Source organism: Tamandua tetradactyla, chromosome 5, assembly GCF_023851605.1.
Source record: "Tamandua tetradactyla isolate mTamTet1 chromosome 5, mTamTet1.pri, whole genome shotgun sequence".
NCBI lineage: Eukaryota > Metazoa > Chordata > Mammalia > Pilosa > Myrmecophagidae > Tamandua > Tamandua tetradactyla.
The window spans coordinates 42,011,427-42,031,569 of NC_135331.1; the positions used below are offsets into that span (position 1 = coordinate 42,011,427).

General features: G+C 34.7%; 1 protein-coding gene across 4 annotated transcripts in view; it reads right to left on the reverse strand.

Moving 5' to 3' along the window:
- Positions 1-17,687, reverse strand: part of HLTF (helicase like transcription factor) — a 76,437-nt gene extending 58,750 nt beyond the window's left edge. For 3 of the 4 annotated variants that reach the window (XM_077160744.1, XM_077160743.1, XM_077160742.1), the window contains exons 1-8: positions 17,453-17,687; positions 16,050-16,257; positions 8,896-9,062; positions 7,619-7,752; positions 7,010-7,107; positions 5,663-5,737; positions 5,304-5,495; positions 1,177-1,272 (exon numbers count right to left, since the gene is read on the reverse strand). In XM_077160744.1, coding sequence (XP_077016859.1) covers positions 1,177-1,272; positions 5,304-5,495; positions 5,663-5,737; positions 7,010-7,107; positions 7,619-7,752; positions 8,896-9,062; positions 16,050-16,257; positions 17,453-17,472 — 990 coding nt within the window. In that variant the 5' untranslated portion in view covers positions 17,473-17,687. The remainder of the gene's footprint in view (positions 1-1,176; positions 1,273-5,303; positions 5,496-5,662; positions 5,738-7,009; positions 7,108-7,618; positions 7,753-8,895; positions 9,063-16,049; positions 16,258-17,452) is intronic. The other variant, XM_077160741.1, reaches the window with a different exon arrangement.
- Positions 17,688-20,143: the final 2,456 nt, after the last annotated feature.

Below are 20,143 nucleotides of genomic sequence, written 5' to 3' on the forward strand. Positions count from 1 at the left end.
CAAAAAAAAAAGAAGGAAAAAAAAGTTGATTGTGATGATAAAGTATTTAAGCCCTCTAGCCTCCTATATTCTGGAGCAGCTAGAAGGAAAAATATGAGAGGATCGTATGATAGCCCATGACAAATTCTGAGATTTGCCCTGTTGTTGAAGAATAATTTGAAAACTATTGCTTTTTTATTTCTTTGCTTTGTATATATATCATTCTATAAAACAAAAAAAATTTTTAAAAAAGATCTTGTGGATGGCTAAAAAGCACATGAAAAGATGCTCAACATCACTGGCTATTAGGGAAATGCAAATCAAAATTACAATGAGGTTATCATTTTATGCCTACAAGAGACAATGTGAAGAAATAGGAATCTTCATTCACTGCTGGTAGGAATATAAAATGGTGCTGCTGCTGTGGAAGACAGTTTGGCAGTTCCTCAGGAAGCTAAGAAAAGAACTGCCATATGATCCAGCAATTCTGCTACTAGGTACATACTCAAAAGAACTGAAAGCTGGGACTTGAGAAGACATTAACATACAATGTTCATAGTAGCATAACACAATTACCAAAAGATGGAAGCAACCCGTGAGCCCATCAACTGATGAATGGATAAATAAAATGTGGTATCTATATATACACTAGGAGTCATTTAGCACTATTAACATTATGGTATATATAATCTGTTCACGTATACTCAGACACATAAACATATATTTACAAAATTCCATTCAAAAGATTACAACCAGCTTTTTCATTTTTACTAACAAGCATTATGAAAGTGAGTATTCTTAAAAAAAAACAGAGGATTTTTTCAGTTACATATAATATTAAATTTATGACTATACCATAATGTAACTGTTCCCTTATCAAGGGAAGTTTCAAACTTTCTTCCTTTAAAATACTGTCAAGGAAAAAAATCCTTTACTTCTATCTTTGGGGAAAAATGCATTTCTCATCACTTCTTTACTAGAATGGCATTCCTGGGTCAAAAGATTATGAACAATTTTAAGGCTCTGGACACAGATCACCAAATTACCCTCAGGAAGCTGGTACCAACTTTCACTAATCAGCACATTCACAACATTTCTGTAAAATTAGGCACATTGGCAACGATTTTTTAAAAACAAAACTGAAAACTATCACAACAAACTAGAAGCTTCAAAGAAAAGCACTTACTAATACTTTACCTTCTTCAGTTGACTCTTTTTAATTCTTTCAACAGGAAGAGGTTTCCCATCATGGAAGTTGGTAAGAATTACCGCAATAGCTGTGAGAGTTTTGCCCTTTAAAATGTTTAAAAAGACAAATGGTTAGATTCTGAAACCCAGTTGACCAGATACCATTCCAAAAGCAATTTTAAAATCAAGTTATCAAATACTGAATAGCATTTCAGTCCACAGAAGTATACTCATTATTTCATTTATATGTTAAATAATACATTAATGAAAATGGGTATTTACTTGATTAAGTAAGGAAATGTTTTATCCTCCCATTACTAAGAATTATTAAATGCCCTGTTCTATACAATACTCTTGAGTATCTCTCAGAAATGTCACTTTATTGAAATACTGCTGCTCTAAGAGTCTACATTAAACCTTGACCTATGCATTTTAACATGAAACTATTTACAACTACTTGCCATGAAATTCTAAACTAACTTTAAATAATTAGTTAATTCTAGTATGCATGAGATACTCATTTTACTAAATCTGATTTAAAGGTAATACCAAGACTTAAAGTCATAACTTCTTTTTCTTTACCATAACTTTTCAAAATGGTGTAAAGGATACAATAGTTCTTATCTATTTTTCTTAAATGGAAGCAAGTATTTTTCAATATTTTCCTTACCTGAATTTGCAATATAAATAGAGCTCTGATAATTTTAAAGTAGTATAATTATCCAGGAGGGGTTCCCAGAACACATTCACGGATGTGTAACATGAAAACTATTTTCATTAAAAAAAAACTAAATAAGATCATATTTATGTTGACATTTGTACTAATGCTAAAGAAAACAATGGTGTGTAAAACTGCTGGTGCCTCAGCAAAGCAGTTGGCACAAAACTTTACTTAGTTCTCATGGTTGTCTCAACCACCACACACTCACAGTAAGAAAAAAAGATTTTAAAAGAAAAAAATGCCAGTTTCACTTAATGTACTTGATGAAGCAGTACACATAAATGTTAGTAAATCTTCACCCTTACATTCAACATCTTTTAAATGTTCTGTGCAACAAAATGGAAAGGACACATAAAGAAAGCACTTCCCTTGCTGCTTATCAAAATATGAAGGCTGTCAGGAAAAAATCACCAGTGAGTCTGAAGTGTAAACTCAACTACCACTGTCTTCAAGCAATACCATTTTCACTTGAAAGAATGACCGACTGTGGTTGTTATACATAACTGTGTCAGGCAGATATTTTCTTAAAACTGAACAAAGTGAGACTGTCACCTTCAAAGAAAACAACTGATAATACTTTTAACCAACAATAAACTGGTAGCGTCCAAGCAAAAATTAGAGTGCTGGAAAACTTATATCCAACATCGTGTAACATTGCATCTTCCCAAAATGTAAATATCTCTCTAATAAAATCAGTGTTAATCTTAATGAATGTGAATTTTTAATAATATATAATGAAAAGCATCAACAGATCTTTAATAACTGGCAGATCTGCATAAGTCAGTGAAACAATATTTTCAAAATGAGCAATGCCAGATGTTACAAACTCATGCATGGGTAAAATATTCAAAGTACAAGATACACCAATGGCATTTAATGGGACAGCATACAGAATGTCCACTGGTATGATTTTAAGTTCTACATTACTATTAACCATCAATAAACTATTACTTGTTGAATGCTGATATAGTATCAAAGAGTATCTTTAACTGTCTAAAGAGGCTATTAAAATACTCCTCCCAAATCCTCAACAAAATTCTAGCAAATCGAATCCAGTAACATTAAAAGAATTATACACCATGACCAAGTAGGATTCATCCCAGGTATACAAGGATGATTCAACATAAGAAAATCAGTTAATATAATACACGATATCAACAAACCAAAGCAGAAAAACCACATGATCATCTCGATTGATGCAGAAAAGACATCTGACAAAATTCAACATCCTTTCCTGTTGAAAACACTTCAAGGGATAGGAATAGAAGAGAACTTCCTCAAAATGATAAAGGGAACATATGAAAAACCCACAGCTAACATCATCCTCAATGGGGAAAAACTGAAAACTTTCCCAAGATCAGGAACAAGACAAGGATGTCCACTATCACCACTGTTATTCAACATTGTGTTGGAAGTTCTAGCCAGAGCAATTAGACAAGAAAAAGAAATACAAGGTATCAAAATTGGAAAGGAAGAAGTAAAACTCTGTTTGCAGACGATATGATACTATACGTCAAAAAACCCCAAAAATCTGCAGCAAAATTACTAGAGCTAATAAATGAGTACAGCAAAGTGGCAGGTTACAAGATCAACACTCAAAAATCTGTAGAGTTTCTATACACTAGTAACGAACACTCTGAGGGGAAAATTAAGAAAAAATTCCATCTACAATTGCAACCAAAAGAATAAAACATTTGGGTGGGCCACGCGGCTCAGCAGGTAAGACTGCTTGCCTGCCCTGCCTGAGGACCCGGATTCAATTTCCGGTGCCTGCCCATGTAAAAAAAAAAAAAAGAATAAAATATTTAGGAATAAATTTAACTAAAGAGACAAAGATCTACACAAAGAAAACTACAAGAAATTGTTAAATCACAGAAGACCTAAAAGATGGAAGGGCATACCATTTTCATAAATTGGAAGACTAAATATAGTTAAGATGTCAATTCTACCTAAATTGATTTACAGATGCAGAGCAATACAAATTAAAACCCTAATAACTTCCTTTTCAGAAATAGAAAAACCAATAACCAAATTTATCTGGAAGGGCAGGGTGCCGCAAATAGCTAAAAGTATCCTGAGTTAAAAAAAAATGAAGTCGGAGGTCTCATGCTACTTGACTTTAGGCATATCATGAAGCTACAGCGGTCAAAACAGCATGGGACTGGCATAAAGATAGATATATCGACCAATGGAATCGAATAGAGTGCTCAGATATAGACCCTCTCATCTATGGGCAATTGATCTTTGATAAGGTAGTCAAACCAACTCACCCGGGACAGAACAGTCTCTTCAATAATGGTGCCTAGAGAACTGGATAGTCATATGCAAAAGAATGAAAGAGGATCCATATCTCACATCCTATACAAAAATTAACTCGAAATGGATCAACGACCTAAACATTAGATCTAAGATCATAAAACTGTTAGAAGAAAATGCAGGGAAATATCTTATAAATTTTATACTAGGAGGCGGTTTCCTAGACCTTACACCTAAAGCAAGAGCACTGAAGAAAGAAAGAAAGAAATGGGAACTCCTCAAAATTAAACACTTTTGCACATCAAACAACTTTGTCAAGAAAGTAAAATACTCCTCTCTTTCCAACTACATATCTGTGTAAGGCCAAATTTCCTTCATATACTTCAATCAAAATAACACATTACAACAAACTGAATGAAGACGAAGATAAAAGAGTCCAGCTATCTTCTATTAAGTCAGACGTCACAGAAATTTGCAAAAATATAAAACAAGGCTACTTTTTCACAAAACGTCTGCCATTTTGTAATAGTTTTCATGGAAAAAAAATTTAAGGTTATTTTTAAATTACCTAATAGTTTCTTTAAAATTTGTTTTAATTTTTAAGGCAATACATAGTGACAGATACAACCTACAAAAACAAAAACATAATTGTTTTGAAAGCTCCTCAACGGGTTCTGAGACCAAAAAATATAAACACTGCTAATGTAAGAAATCATAATAGAAACACTTAATATTCCATATATAAGATTTTTCTATTTGTGATAGAATATAAACACAATTTCATGCAACATCATTCTCTCTTTACTTTAAAATAGTCCATGAAAGAGGTTACGGTGAATTTGAAAGAGCAAAGAAAACTGACAAAGACATATTTACATAACTGTTACCTGATTATTTTAACTGTACCTTAACCAAACAAAAGACTGCTCAGCATTATTTTAAGTGAAAATCTCAAGAAAAACTGCATTCTAATTAAAGTAAATTCCAGTCCCAAACTGGCATCAATATATTCCTACCTCCACTTCAAAATGATTTAGATTTAACAATACCGTACTTATAAACAACAACAAAAAAATCATTTCTATGCTTATATACTAAGTATGCTAATACATGTGTATGTATAAAATTATTATTGGCTCAAGAAAAAAGAAACAATTACCAAACCCATATCATCAGCTAAAATTCCTCCATGGACATTTTCTGGTCGGTCCTTCTCAGAAAAATTCGTTATTGTGTTATAGTACAAATCACTTCGCTGTTCCCAGAATGGTGGAAGTTCTTTGCTGTTTTCCCGTGAAACCATCCAAGCTAGAGCTTGTTTTTGATGTGGAAGCAATGGTGTTTCAATACCCTGTAAATAAAAAAGGAATGCCATAAACAAACAAAAAAAATCCTTTTCTTTTTTCACCTGCAAAACCTAAAAAACAATTCATCTTATCATAGAAAAATATACAGATTAAAAGCATACCTTTAAATTTCAAATACAGTTTAAAATTGAAAATAATATTGGCCCAATACCTCAGCTGGTTCCATTTCATGAGTTTTATCATCTTCTTTCAAATCTTCAAACAGTTTGTCAAATTCTGTTTTAAGCTACAATAAACAGCAACAAGAAATAGTAAACTAATTAAAAGAATCACAGTTATTTCAGGGATTGCAATAATTTAAAGTCAAATATCAAAAAGCACATAAAATAAATGAACTTTTCTTTGAGATAATACACTGCTCATTGAAGGTACAATAAATAGGTGCTTTAGGTGTTAAGAGGCAACTGCATGAAGGTCAAAAGAATACAGAACTGAGATCTTTAAGTCCCAAATTTCACTCACAGCTCTGTCAAATTCAACCCATGAATAATTTTAAGTAAGACACTTAACTTTTGTGTCCTTGTTATCTTATTCCTGTAAAATAAAAGGGATGAACTAGTAATTTACATTAAGATTCCTCCTGTCAATGAAAATTCTGTGATTCTATTAGTTGTATTCAAACCACTTTGTCATATTCTACCAGATGCACTTGATTCTTTTTCAAGTCAATGATATCCTATTCACTATTGCAATAAGGAACTTACTATGAGGACATTTCAATTTTACAATAATTTAATTGGTTCTTTAAACTGATCTAGTTCTACTACAGAGAAACATCGATGTGTCACAGTTAGTTTGTAAATTATAAATTACTACATGAATATATAGTAGCAGCCTAGAAGAAATAAGACCAAGTCTAAAAAGTTAGCAGAGATATCTAAGGGTCTTTCCACCAGACAAAAAGCCTTAAACCTATCTAATTATGAGCAGGCAAAATGTGATAATTACACTTTAGAAGATAAAAAGGCTAACACTGGTAGGTAAAGACACTAAAATTTTTTGAAGATTGATGTGCATTAATTTATTTTATGTACATTTCTATTCCAAACAAATGCAAACCCTCAATTTCCAACTCAGCCTAACAGTATCCTGAATTACAAATTAGACAAAATAAAAACTATAGAGCAAAGCTAAATATTTGGAGTTAATTTTTTCATCACCTGCATCTGCAAACTTACTGGCAGGTGGACTAAGTTTCAAGGTTCAATTTTTTTTAATTCGTATCTGGACACTGAAAAATTTTAAATAAAAAACATCCCTTCATATACATTCATGTGTGTGTTTATGTCAGTTATAGCGTGTGTTCGGATTTTCCTAATCACTTTCCTTTTACATAAATATTTGAAAACTAATATGTATTCTACAACATTTTTAACTATAACATGATATATCTAAAGATCATAAATACTAGCACATACATATTTATCTTATTCTTCTTAATATCAACTTTCAACACTTAAAATTCACTTTTAGATAACAAAGTAAAAGAGGGGCACACCTGTTCAGTTGTCATTTGTACTGCAGCATGAACTGGCATACTATAGCTTGGTCCAGCTCTTCCAGAGACCCAACTACTCTCCAAACTGAATCCTAAAGCTATAATTTACAAAATGAAAATAAAAAAATCACTAACTGAAACAGGATTTCATCTTTTTAAGAAATGTTTTTAAAATCAGCATAATAAACCATACTAAAAATTTCCTTAATATATTTAAGGGTTTTTTTTTAAAAAGCTAAATTTTAAATTATTCAGAAAGCACATTATTATTATTCCATGGAACTGAGCAAACTCTTGCCAAATAAATAATCCATTCTCATTTCTATAGGGAGAGTCTTGTCCATAATTTATCAAAGAAAATGTTTAAAATTCAGGGATTTCATAAGTATACATAGGATCTCTCTTTTTTCTTTTTACAAGTTCTTGTGAATCCATAGCAATTTTTTAAAAAGTCAACGATTTTCTTAAAACATCTCTAAAAAATTGTAACTCGGTGCCATTAATATAAATTAATTTGGCCCAAAAGAAGTTGTTACTTAAGAAAACACAAGTTTTATAATCCTTGTTTCTTACAGTATCAAAATAAGAGTAAATTAAACCTAAACTTACTTTTTGGTGCAGGACCCAATTTAAATCCATGTTTCTTCAACTGATCTAAAACCGCTTTTCTATTTTCTTCTTTTCCCCAAAAAGTCATATGCAGAGGCATGGTAAAAGCATTGTTTGCACCAAAAGGAACAACCCTAGTATATTCAGGAGGGGAAGAGTGGGAAATTAGAAATACCACTTTCAATCCTGTTAAGAAACTGTTAAATATTCTAAGTGTGCCACAGTAAAATAAAAAGGAACTATGCTAAGCAGATTTAAAAAGAGAGAAAGGAAAGGGAATAGAAGTCACGACAATCAGAGCAAAACAGTAGTTTTAGAAAATGGGAAGATGGGCTAAGTAGTTTTAAAATACATGACTAATCTGTAACTAAGACTATAAACTAGGTGAAATAGCACGTTTAATTAAGAAGGTAGCAGTTTTTTATTAACAGAGCCAATGAGTATTCCCCCTTCTACTGGGAGAACAAGGAACATTTTGCAAGAACCATTTCTGATCCAGAATTTAAAAGTTTATCCTCAGTATCTTAAATATTTGAACTGCAAAGAAAAATGAACTAAAGTGAAACATAGCTGAGTGTTTCTTTTATCTTCCAAACCCAACTTTTCATATCCTAAACATTCCAGTTACTTAAATTAAGTTCACAAATACAAATGCCTAAAGAGTAAAGGTAACTGAGAGACTGGAGGCTTAAAAAAAAAGACAAACTAAGAGATGGTAGGAATTGAAAAGAATATAGCCTATCTAAAGGAACGGCTGCTACTCAGCTCTAGTCAAATAATTTTATGTGGAATGAAAGTCTAAAATTGCCAGCTCTTTAATTAGTCAATGGAAAATTTTGTAAAAACCTTTTACATTTATGGGAAAAACTAATGTGAGTAAAATGTGAAATATGCTAATAATCTGAATATTTAAAATGAATGAAAATTTTAAAACACCATGCAAACAAAATGAAACTATCTACATCTGACCACAGGCTGCCAGTTAACACGAATTTAAACAAACAATTCCAAATTCCCAAACCTCTGTGCCAAAAGGCTCAGACAAGTGGAGTGGACTTCCTAATATTCAAATCAAAGTCTACTTTTCTCCATGATAACTATTAAATAGAAGGATAAAGATGATTAAAATGAGAATATAGCTGTTTGATGGCTACTAAACACATAAAGAAGTTATCACGATAAAAGTTATCAGATTACCTATAACAGACTCTAAGGATCCCTAATAAGTTAAATATAACTAAAACTCACAATTATTAAAGCTAAACTCTGTACATTACCCTTCAACTTGTGCCAATTTGTTGTCCATGATATGGGCCAAAGCAGCTGCAAGATCTTTCTTTAAATGGCCAACCTGATTTCCATTCACATTGTTTACTTTAATTGCATTCTTATCATAAGGATTATTAGGCTCTCGTTGTAGGGCAACCATTTCGTTATTATTAACCTAATAAAAAAAGGAACAGAAAGTACAGCTTATTTCATCATACTTTATCTGAGATTTCTATTTATTTTTTATAGCTTAAATACTTACATTAAATACTGCATAAAAGAAAAGTATTTTCATGGATGCAAACTATAGAAATTAAGAACATATTGTGTGACTTTTATAGTGCTTTTCTAATTACAATCATTGGAAAATCAACAAATCTTGGATATCTAAAAGGTACAGTAAAATCAAAGCTGGAATCATATTATCTAAAATTTTCAGTATCATAACTTCTGAAAAACAACAGCTAACCTTTATTGAATGCTTACTATGTGCCAGACATTTTTCTTACTATGTACATTACATGGACTAACCTGTTAAATTTCACAACCCTCCTGGGTAGGTATTATAATTATTTCCGTTTCACAGATGAAGAAACTTAAAGCACAGAAAAGCTAACTAATTTGTCTAAGGTTACAAAACTAATAGGTGGCAGAGCTGGGATTTAAACTTGGCAGTACAGTTCCTAAACTTGAAAAGGGGACTAATTATAAAGCAGAATAGTACTGGAATAAGAAAAATATATCCAGACTCCAATTCATGTCGTTCTCTGATTTCAGCTGATTACAAATTATCTGAGAGTGACTACTGAAAATAGCAGAATAAGGACCTCCAGAATATTCTCCTCCATAAAAGGGGGGGAAAGGCGAAAAATGCCAAAATAAACTTTCTCATAACTCTGAAAACTAACAAAACGCTTGCAGCAACCCAGGGAGTGTTTATTCAAGAAACGTGGCTGATTATAAGTAAGAACAGTAAAGCTCTGCGGCATTACAACATGTTCTAGCCTCATCCCCCAGTCTCCAGCTATATGGTAGCCTTTAAAAATAGCACCACACTGACATCCTCAGTGTAGACTTACAGCCACCAGAGGGACAACCATAGAGCTAGAACTCTTTCAAAGTCTCATTCTCAGAGAACTGTCATTATTAGACCTAGAAGACCCCACCTGTAAGGGGGTTTTTGACCTCTGCACTGTTTTTGACCTCTGCACTGGCCCAGCGCAAGAAACCTTTTCCTTGGGATTTGTCTGTCAAAAACAATAAAGGCAAGTGTTTTGGTTTCATGGCTGCCAGAGCAGTAGATAACATTTGGAGCAAACAACAGAATAAACAAATATAAAATAAAAATGCTGGAGAATGAAATTTCACTGGAAGCTTTTAAGAGTTCTGATGTATTCCTGGGACTCTTGAAAGCCGTACAAAAGGCATATGGATATACACATGCCCAGGTCTGTATGCATGCTCAAGTAAGACCTGAAAATCCACAAGCTCTCACCTCTGGCTGAACTTGAGGGTCTTAGCAAGCAGAAGGTAAAGGAAAACGCAGAGTTGTCAAATGCCCAGGTTAAGTGTTGAAGGGTCCCAGCATACACATAGAGCCTCTTGTCAAAAATTGGGAGATTTGCTGGTTTCAGGAATTTAAAGAAATCTGTCTAATCATTAGGTGACCACTAAGCTAACCAAATAGAGACTTCAACAGCCACATATAACAAAGAAAATATTTTACAGAACTAGTTCAGAAAAGCACTAAAAACTCGATTAAAACAAATAGCAACACAACAAACAACCCTCAGGGAAGGAGAATATGATTTCCAGGGCTGCAAGATTATGCCATTTAAAAATGTCCAAAAATGATCAGATATGCAAAAAATCAAAAAAGAATCACCCATACACAGGGAAAACATAGCAAACAGTAGAAATTGTTTCTAAAGAAGCTCAGTTGTTGGACTTACTAGACAAATACTTCAAATAAACTTTTTTCAAAGACCTAAAGACCTAAAGAAAATCATGTCTAAAAACTAAAAGAAAGTAGGAAAAAGATGACTCACTAAAAAGAGTTTATCAATACAGATACAGAAATTACAAAAAAGAACCAAATAGAGCACTTTGAAAACTGCTTTATTCTTTCTTTGCTTTGTATATATGTTATATTATACAATTAAAAAGAAAAGAAAAACTCAAATAGAAATTCTGGAGTTGAAAAGTATAATAACTGAAATGAAAAAATTCACTAGTGGAGCTCAACAGCCAATTTAAGCAGGGAGAATTAAGAATCAGTGAATATGAAGACATGTCAATTTAAATGATTCAGTCCAAGAAACACAGAGTAAAGAAAGAAGAAAAATGAAGAGAACCTCAGACACGTGTGGGACATCAGCAAGCATACCATCATATGCAGATGGGAGATCTAGAAGGTGAAGAGAAAAAGAGCAGAACGAATATTTGAAGAAATAAGGACCAAAAAAATTTCTCAAATTTGATGACAATCTATACATCCAAGAGGTCAAATCACCTGACAAAAATATACTTAAAAAATGAAGGAGAAATTAAGATATTCCCAGTATTCATCACTAGCAGACCTGCCCTAAAAGAAATACTAAGAAGTTTTTCAGGCTGAAATCAAAGAACACTAGGCAGTAATATAAAACCATACAAAGAAACGAAGAGCACAAGAAGAGGTAATTATACAGGTATATATAAATGAGAATATAAATGTACTTTTTGTTTGTAACTTTTTTCCTATCTGATTTAAAAGATAAGAACATAAAACATAAATCTCTGTTCATAGGCACACAATGTATATAAAGACATAACTTGTATGACAATAACAGCACAAACTAATAGGAAAAACAGAGCTATTTAAGAGCAAAGTTTTTAAATATTACCAAAATTAAGTTGGCATTAATTTAAACTAGGTTGTTATATATAAAGATGTTAATCATAATCCCAAGGGCAATCACTAAGAAATTAAATCTAAATATATAAGTCAGAGAAGCAAGAAGGGAATTAAATGGTATTAGAAAAAAATCTCTTCATTTATCAAAAGAGAAGGCAGTACTGGAGGCCAGAACAAAGGCCATATATTATATGACTGCATTTATAAGAAATGTCTAGGGTAGACAAACACATAGAGACAGAAAATTGCTTATGTTATTAGGGGTTTAGGGAGAAGGTAACGGGAATGACTGCTAATAGGCACAGGGTTTCCTCTGGCGTGATTAAAATTCCTCATATAGTAAGTCACACAATCCCATGAATATACTAAGAACCAATAAACTCTATTTTACAATTGTTAATTTTGTGATATGTGAATTATCTCAATGAAAAAAAAAAACATGAGGAGATACAGGAAAGCTGTTTCCAACCTCTTCCAGTATCTATATACGGACTTAAGAGATTATGGACTGAACCAACCAGATCAGACATTCCTCTTTAGTCCTTTGGAAATGTTATGTGAGGCTTTGCTCCCTCCTATACCACTTTTCTTCTGCCACTGCCTACCTACAGCATGATCTTCTTTAAATCAGATCATGCAAATGCCAGAAAATATATACGATCATACAAGTGCCGAAAAATACATTAAAAAGTAGGGCAAGAATATTAACTTTTGAGCATTTCACTTTCAAACAAGATTAGATAATTGTTGCTTACTATAACAAATTATAATCTATTACAATTAGATAACTGTCATTTATTACAAATGAGAGAGTTCATTACTAGAATTTAAAATACAATATACACATGCAAAAATACTGGAGACTACAAAAACAAAGAAAACATGGTCCAAGTGGCAAGGAAGAAAGGACATATAAAAAAACAAAAAGAATTAGAGCTAATTAGAGCTAATTACAACAGTATTTTTAAAATAGAAAAGTAAACCACACTATAAAGGTCTCTGATGAACAAAAAATGAAAAATTTATCTGTAAGCTTACTGAAAACACACTAAAAAAAATGAAACTAAAGAGTTAAAACTGAGCAACATGAATATATAACAAAACTAAAATGATTCAGCCCACACAGTACTTAAGGTACACTTGAAGGATTAAAGAATTTTATTACTAAATAAGAAAGATTAAAATTAAATCAAGTGTTTAAACCAAGAATCAAAAAGAGTCTAAAGAAAAAGTTGGATAATATAAAAGAGCAACTCGTGAAAAAAGAAAAAAAATTCAAGAGAAGTTGCTTGAAAAAAAAAACGAAAGCAATCCTTACCAAAGCTAATCAATCATTGAGAATTAAAGAATAGACCTAAAAATATAACTGAATTAAAACAGGGTATGAATATAACCATAAACAGTTAAAAGTTTTTAAGTATAAATGATTACTATGTACAACTCTATGGTAAAAAATTTGAAAATTAAATGAAATGGTTGCTTTTCTTAAAAAATACAAATAACCAAAATTGACTCAAGAAGTACCTGAATTATGCTGAGGAAAAGAAGTCAGACTCAAAGGAGTACAATATTATATGAATCAATGTAAAGAAGTTCTAGAACAGGCAAAACTCATCTATAGTGATAGAAAAATTAGACCAGTGGCTGCCTAGCATACAGGCAGGTAAAAATGATTGCAGGATGACAGAAACCATCTACATCTTTACTGGTTGGGGTGGAGATTAGTATAGGTTTATATCTTTGTCAAAACTCTTGAAATTGTACACTTAATATGTGACTTATTAATTCACATCTCAATAAAGCTGAGATAATGAGAAATAACTAAAGTTAAATACTGAACCTTTATTATAATATTTTTCATAAGTGATAACCCCAAAATACACAATAAGAGAATTAAAAGCATAATACAGATTTGTACTGACATGATATTCCTAATATTTTGCTAAGAAAAAAGATGATTACAATAACGGGCATTCTATTATCTCATTTTTATTAACACATAAGATTCCAATTTACATGTATATGTTCACAGAGAAACGTATGGAAGACACAAAAAATGAGTAAGTTATGACTGTGGATAAAAGACTTTTGGTGATTTAATGCTTCTTCTTTTGGACATTTTAAAATAATGAACACATATCACCTATAAATTAAATGTACATTTGAAAAATAAAAAAGTGAAGTGCTGAAGATTTCTAACCAGTCCACTGTACTTTTATTTGCTTACCAATGTCATAGAAATCAACAAATAGCGATTGTTCTCAGACCAATAACAACATACCAGAAACAACCTAGTATTTTACAATGGCTTGAAATATTCAGGAAACAATAAGTTTTGAAAAAAATAAAACAAACCTAGAAAAACTCAGAAATCATATGGCTAAACAACAGATGGGTATGAAATATATCTTAAAGAGTTTAAGAAAAAAGAAAGAACCATTTCAGAATCAGACTAAAGTAGAAAGACAAAAAATTAACAAACCTTGTGAAAAACATGGGAAGGGAAATAAATGATGCAAAGTACAAAAGTGAAAAAATGATAAGGATTTCAGAAGAAGTGACATAAGGCAGAAGGAGGAGATACAATATAGAGAGAGACTGCAGTCTCTGAAAAAGAAAAAAGTAAAGTTTTGGAACAAAACAAACATTTAAACTATAATTAGAGAAGATTTTCTGATAGGAAAACTTACACAACAGTCAACAGTTAAGACTAGTAAAACTAGTAGACTTTCGAGACAAGAAAAAATATCCTCTGGTCATCAAGGCAAAAAAATCTCCAGTTTACTTATATTGGCATCAGAATTCTCACAGCAACATTTTAAAAATATCATGGAGAGAAAATATGGAATAAGGATTTTATATTCAGCCAAACTGCCCTTCAAGTACAAATGCCACAATTATGAACACACAAACTTCATGAAACAATGTTCCTTCCTAAGGAAGTTCCTAAAGGACATATTTCAGACAACCACAAAATGATCTGAACTTCAACATAAAGAAGATAAAGGGGAATGGAAGAAGAAACAGAGCAAGACGATGGAATTTCATCCCACGGAATTTCTGCAGGACATTCTCCAGGCAACAAAAAAATAATGTGAGAAGCTTCAACAGAAGGAAAATATGCAGGAAATGGAAAAACTGGCAAATCTAGAACATTCTATAGAAGTGATGTGGTTTCTGAACAAGTCAATGACATGTAAAAAGAGGTTGGGCTTCCAAGGCTTAATAACCACAGGTAATATATAAACCTTATTTGAATCCTGATTTGAAAAAAAACAAATATAAAAAGGCATTTTAAAAGAACACAGAAAATTTGATTATGTATTAATCAGATTTAACAAGGAATTATTATTTTGGTGAAAGAAAAAATGATATGCATAACAAAATGTCTGAATTTCTTATATGGATATAAAATGATGTTTGGAATCTGCTTTAAAGTACAAAAGGAAAAAGGAAAAAATGGTTAGATGAAGCAAATATTTAAAATCTTGTTAATTGCTGAATCTGGGTTATGGGTATATGGGAGTTTACTGTAATATTTTCTCTAATGCGTGTTTGAAATTTTTTATAAAAAGTAAATAAATGAAATTAGAGGTATATTATTATCTAGATAACACAGAGGCATACTAGACAACTGTGTCAAAGACTACAAACCAGAGAAAGTTATATATATTCTCTCTCTTCCCGTATAGCTCTTTCTCTCATACACACAATGCAGAGACTAGAAATAGAGAATGAGACATAGGAGGGAAAGAAAAGGTGGGAGTTAGAGAAATAGTCTTACTATAGAAAGGGACTAAAATTGGCAATTCCTTTACCTTGTAGGAGCTGATCAACCTAAATCAAAAATACGAAAGCGTAGAAATATGGCTGAGGGGCAGAAGTGGAGAAAACAATGGACTTGAAAGTCATTTCCCAAACTTCTATTTAGTATCTATGTGTTTTGGGCAAATATTTATCCTTTCTGAGCTTCAGTTCTTCAGTTATAAAAAGAGCTATCAGATGTACTCTCTACCTTAGAGTTATTGTAGGATCAAATGAGACAGTGCTGACCAAAGTATTTTGTTTATTTAGGTATGATATAAATGTAAGAGAATACTTTAAGTCAGAGAAGTTCAGGTATTTGTTATGTACTGTCTGAATATACTTCAATTACTTAAAGTAAAAATAGACAGTGACTACACATATCACCTTACAGATTTTCTAATTTTCAAGATTAATACCATAAACATATCAATCTAACTTAGTATCTACTGCTATACTCACTACTCCTGTGTAATAGCGTAGTCCAACCACATGACCTCTCAAAGTTCCAAATAAAACTGAATCTAGCTCTTCATCACTAGTTAGGAAGTCGTCTGGAGGGATAATATCTTGGAATTCAAAACGGGGGAAGAAAGTTGGATATGAAAGGCGTGAGAAGTTTCCATGGACTCCATACTGGACTGTCTGCAAGTACTTCCAAACAGGATCTCTATTAAAAAAAAGAAAGGGATGCAGAAAACAATACAATATTTAACCAAATATTTCTCAAAACTATACCAAAATTTATAGGCCAATAGTTTTCTCACAGTTTATTTTAGGAGACGAACTATATAAGAACACTGATTTACTCTGATTAACGCAAGAATTGAGGCGAGGGAGGTTTCCTAGAAACCGACTAGTCCAGTATTGTCTCCTCGACCCACCTGCCCAGCGCCCCTGGGTATCCAAAACGAAAAAATCTATAAGGTTTCACAAATCTCTTCCCCAGTGATTTAAATGTATTTAAAGTTAAATTAAGCTATTTAATCTGAAACGTATGCGATATCTTTAACTACAGTTTCGTGCCAAAATTTCACTGGGGTTTAAACTAGAAGAGACTTGACAGCATCACTACCATACATGAAGCAGTTTACATCTTCACGGATAAGACAGTCCATCTCTGGATTATTTTAGCAGACACCCATCCAGCATCCACTACTCCAATTTCCTCCGAATAAACCCTTATTTTATTCAGGTATCTGAACTACGCCAGGATGGGAATCTGATCTCCGTACCCCGCCGTCGGTTTAAAGGTAACTTCAAACTCCCTCTGCATAACTGTTTCAAGAATGGGCATGTACATCCATTCAGACAACGGTAAGCGAGGGGAAGTCTTTTAGGGGCTTTGAGGGAAAGTTTCCACCCTCCTCTGAACAGGCAGCCACTTCTTGGGACCTCTGCGTCTTCCTTGCTTATCGCGCACACCTCCTCTTTAGGCTCTGCTGCAGATATGTGTTTGCACGTCTGTGCGTGCACATCAGCTGTAAGCTCCTCTGGGGCACAAGGACAGCCGCACTCGGCCCTCTCCTTCCACTACAATGCCTAGCGCACGCTGAGCGTCTGATGGGTGTTTTATCGAATACAGGGCGCGCCAAGACCCTAAGGAGCGGAGTTCCGAGTCCCAGGCCTCCACACCCGATGACAGAGATTTCCCAAGGCCCTTGCACAAGAATTGCCTGAGGAGCCTCCCCTCGCCATCCGTGACTATGCCTTTATTTCTCCTGCGGCCACCGGAGCTACCAACAGAATGCATACAAGCCGCACAGACCGCACAGGGGACGCGGTGGCAGCGCGCGGAAGGTCAGGTTCACCTGGGGACGCCGCCCGCCGCTACCTCCCACGCCCCACCCCCGCCGCCCCTTTACCTCTTGAACATCCAGGACATGGCGCTGAACAGGGCGGCCAGGGGAGCACCTGGGCACCCTCAGATCGTTCTCGAGCCGGCGAGGTACGCCTCCTTCTCGGCCTGGCAGCCGGGAGGCGGCGGACAAGTTCAAAGCGCCAGAGGAAAAGCTCACGACTGGAGGGTAACACGCCGCGAGCCCAGTCAAACGTCGACGCCGTCTCCTTCTAGCAGCAATCTGAGCGACCAGAAACCTTTTGTGACTGGCATTGGGGTCGTCCAATTGAGAAGACGAGTTTACGGACACGAGCCAATCAGGACAGGGGAGGGAGGGCGACTCCACCCCGCGGTGCGATTCAAAGGCGGTGGGGGTCCGGGACGCAGGGGCGGCTCCATCCGGGTCCTTCCCCCGCCCCCAAGACGGCGCGCGGGAAAGGCGCGCGGGAAAGCCACGCGGGCCCGGGGGCTGAGCTGTGGTGCCCTCGGTGTGGGCTTTCTCTTTGATTCCCGGCCTCAAGCAATAGCAAATGAGACTCCCTTCTGCTTTATTCCTGAGTCCTAAGCCTCACCCTCATTCTTCAACCCTCTGTGGGCTGGACCCTCCAGGTGGTGGGCTAGGTCCGGGCCCGTGTCCCTCGCACCAGTGGAAGGAAACCCGGTTCGATAAAGCAAAGCAGCACTTTAGTTTTTAGCTGAAGAATAGAGAAGGGTGGGCTTGTATCCAAAAAAGACACCTTCTCACCAATGGGAGGTGTGAGATTCGTTTATGGGGGATGAGGGGCTGGCTTGGGTATGTGCAAGTGGTCCCATGAGCATCTTTGCTTTCTGCATCTGCAGTTAGCACTTTTGCACTTTTCAACTGCATGTGGTGTTCAGCCGTGGACGTCTGAGCTGTACTTGTGGTTTCCAGCCTCCTGCACTTCGTTTCTGAAAGCAGGCCTAGCTTGGGCAAAGATTGGGTGCTTGGTTTCTGAAAGCAAGCATAGTTCAAATAAAGGGAGGCTAGAAATTTTTATCAGCGCTAATTCAAGGGTCGCGCTTCATCCTGGTAATACTCAGACCTTACCTCATCCTGTCTCCGACTTTAATCCCGTCTGAAGTGATGTGTATTAGGGTCTATGACTAAATAAGTTTCAGGGTGTATGAGACCTGGAGTTAGCAGCAAGATGCCTTCCTTCATTTCCTGCGGGGTGGGGGTGGGGGGGGAATTATTCTCAAAATTAAATTTCACCTTAAGCCTACTAGCCAATCTTTGCAACACCCCGAGTTCAGCACATATTAATTTGAACCTAGATTTATAGAGTGCGCCTCCCACATCTTTCCCTTCTTTCTGAAGAAGATTTTTCCACTTCTTAGTAAAGGAACGACATAAGAGGTGCCAACAGCACTACTCATTTTGTTGGGAATTGCAGTTAATGGACGGAACCAGCTTCCCCTGAGGCATGCACCTGCCTAGTTTATCTTAAGGAACTGTAGGGAGCTGAGAGCTCCACCTCTGGCTTGGGAAAGTCTGAGGAGGATGCAGAGAACTGGGTGTTGGGTGGGTGGGCCAGAGGGCCTCAGCGAGGCTGTCCTTGCTAACCCCTTGCCATAGGAGCCCAATAGGGAAGGCTTTCAACGGGCGCAGCAGCTGCCCCAGAGCTGGGCTTTGAGCTACTTGTACTGCACAGGAGAGCTGTCCCACAATAACTGGTTCAAGGAGACATAGAATTGTAAATGTGATAAAAAAATTTTGACACCTGTCCTTCATAGAGTGGTTCATTTTACACTCCCATCAGCAGAGTATGAGAGACGTCAATAGAACAGTTTTTCAGTTTTTGTTTATTATCCTAAATAAAATTTGGTGGCCATAAACATGAATCAGCAGAATGAGAAGCAGAATTTGCAGCAATTTATTTCTTCAAATAAACAGAAGGAAGATGATTGGAAATTTGAAGACAGTGGCATTTCAAATTATTTTAACTATTTGGTTAGAAAAAATCTAACCATTTTTTCCTTTTTCCTTTTGTACTTTAAAGCAGATTCCAAACATCATTTTATATCCATATAAGAAATTCAGACATTTTGTTATGCATATCATTTTTTCTTTCACCAAAATAATAATTCCTTGTTAAATCTGATTAATACATAATCAAATTTTCTGTGTTCTTTTAAAATGCCTTTTTATTTGCCTTTAACTTCTTGTATTATTACAACGCTAATTTCAATGCAGTTCCAGTTTTTAGTGTGCCGATTCTAAACAAATTATTGGAATATATGCCAGAAAATCCCCACAATGATAATGTTTTGTATGGAAAGTTAATGAAGCCATCTTCATAGGTTGAAAGATAACATTCCAGATGTGTCAAATATGAGACTAAAGGCCATTCTGTCTTTCAAAATTCAAGACCTATGAATAATAACAGTTCCATGGTTAAAGGAGGTGGCTTCAAGTTAATATTTGCTGTTTAAATTCCCCACTTTTCCACACATTGTCACATTTTACATCCCAAATTCAACAGTGGAATGTGAACACTCTGTTTTTTCATTTCATTATTCTTTATTCTTTGTATGTGAAAAATTGCATTTAAGTGGAGTTTTCTCTAGTTTGATTAAAATGTAACAACAGTTAAAAATTCAAAAATATCACAGTAGATAATTTTTCCTGAAAAATGAACCGACTGTAAGTGAATGAAAGGGAACTTGTGTAGTTGAACTGATGAGTAGGAGGAAA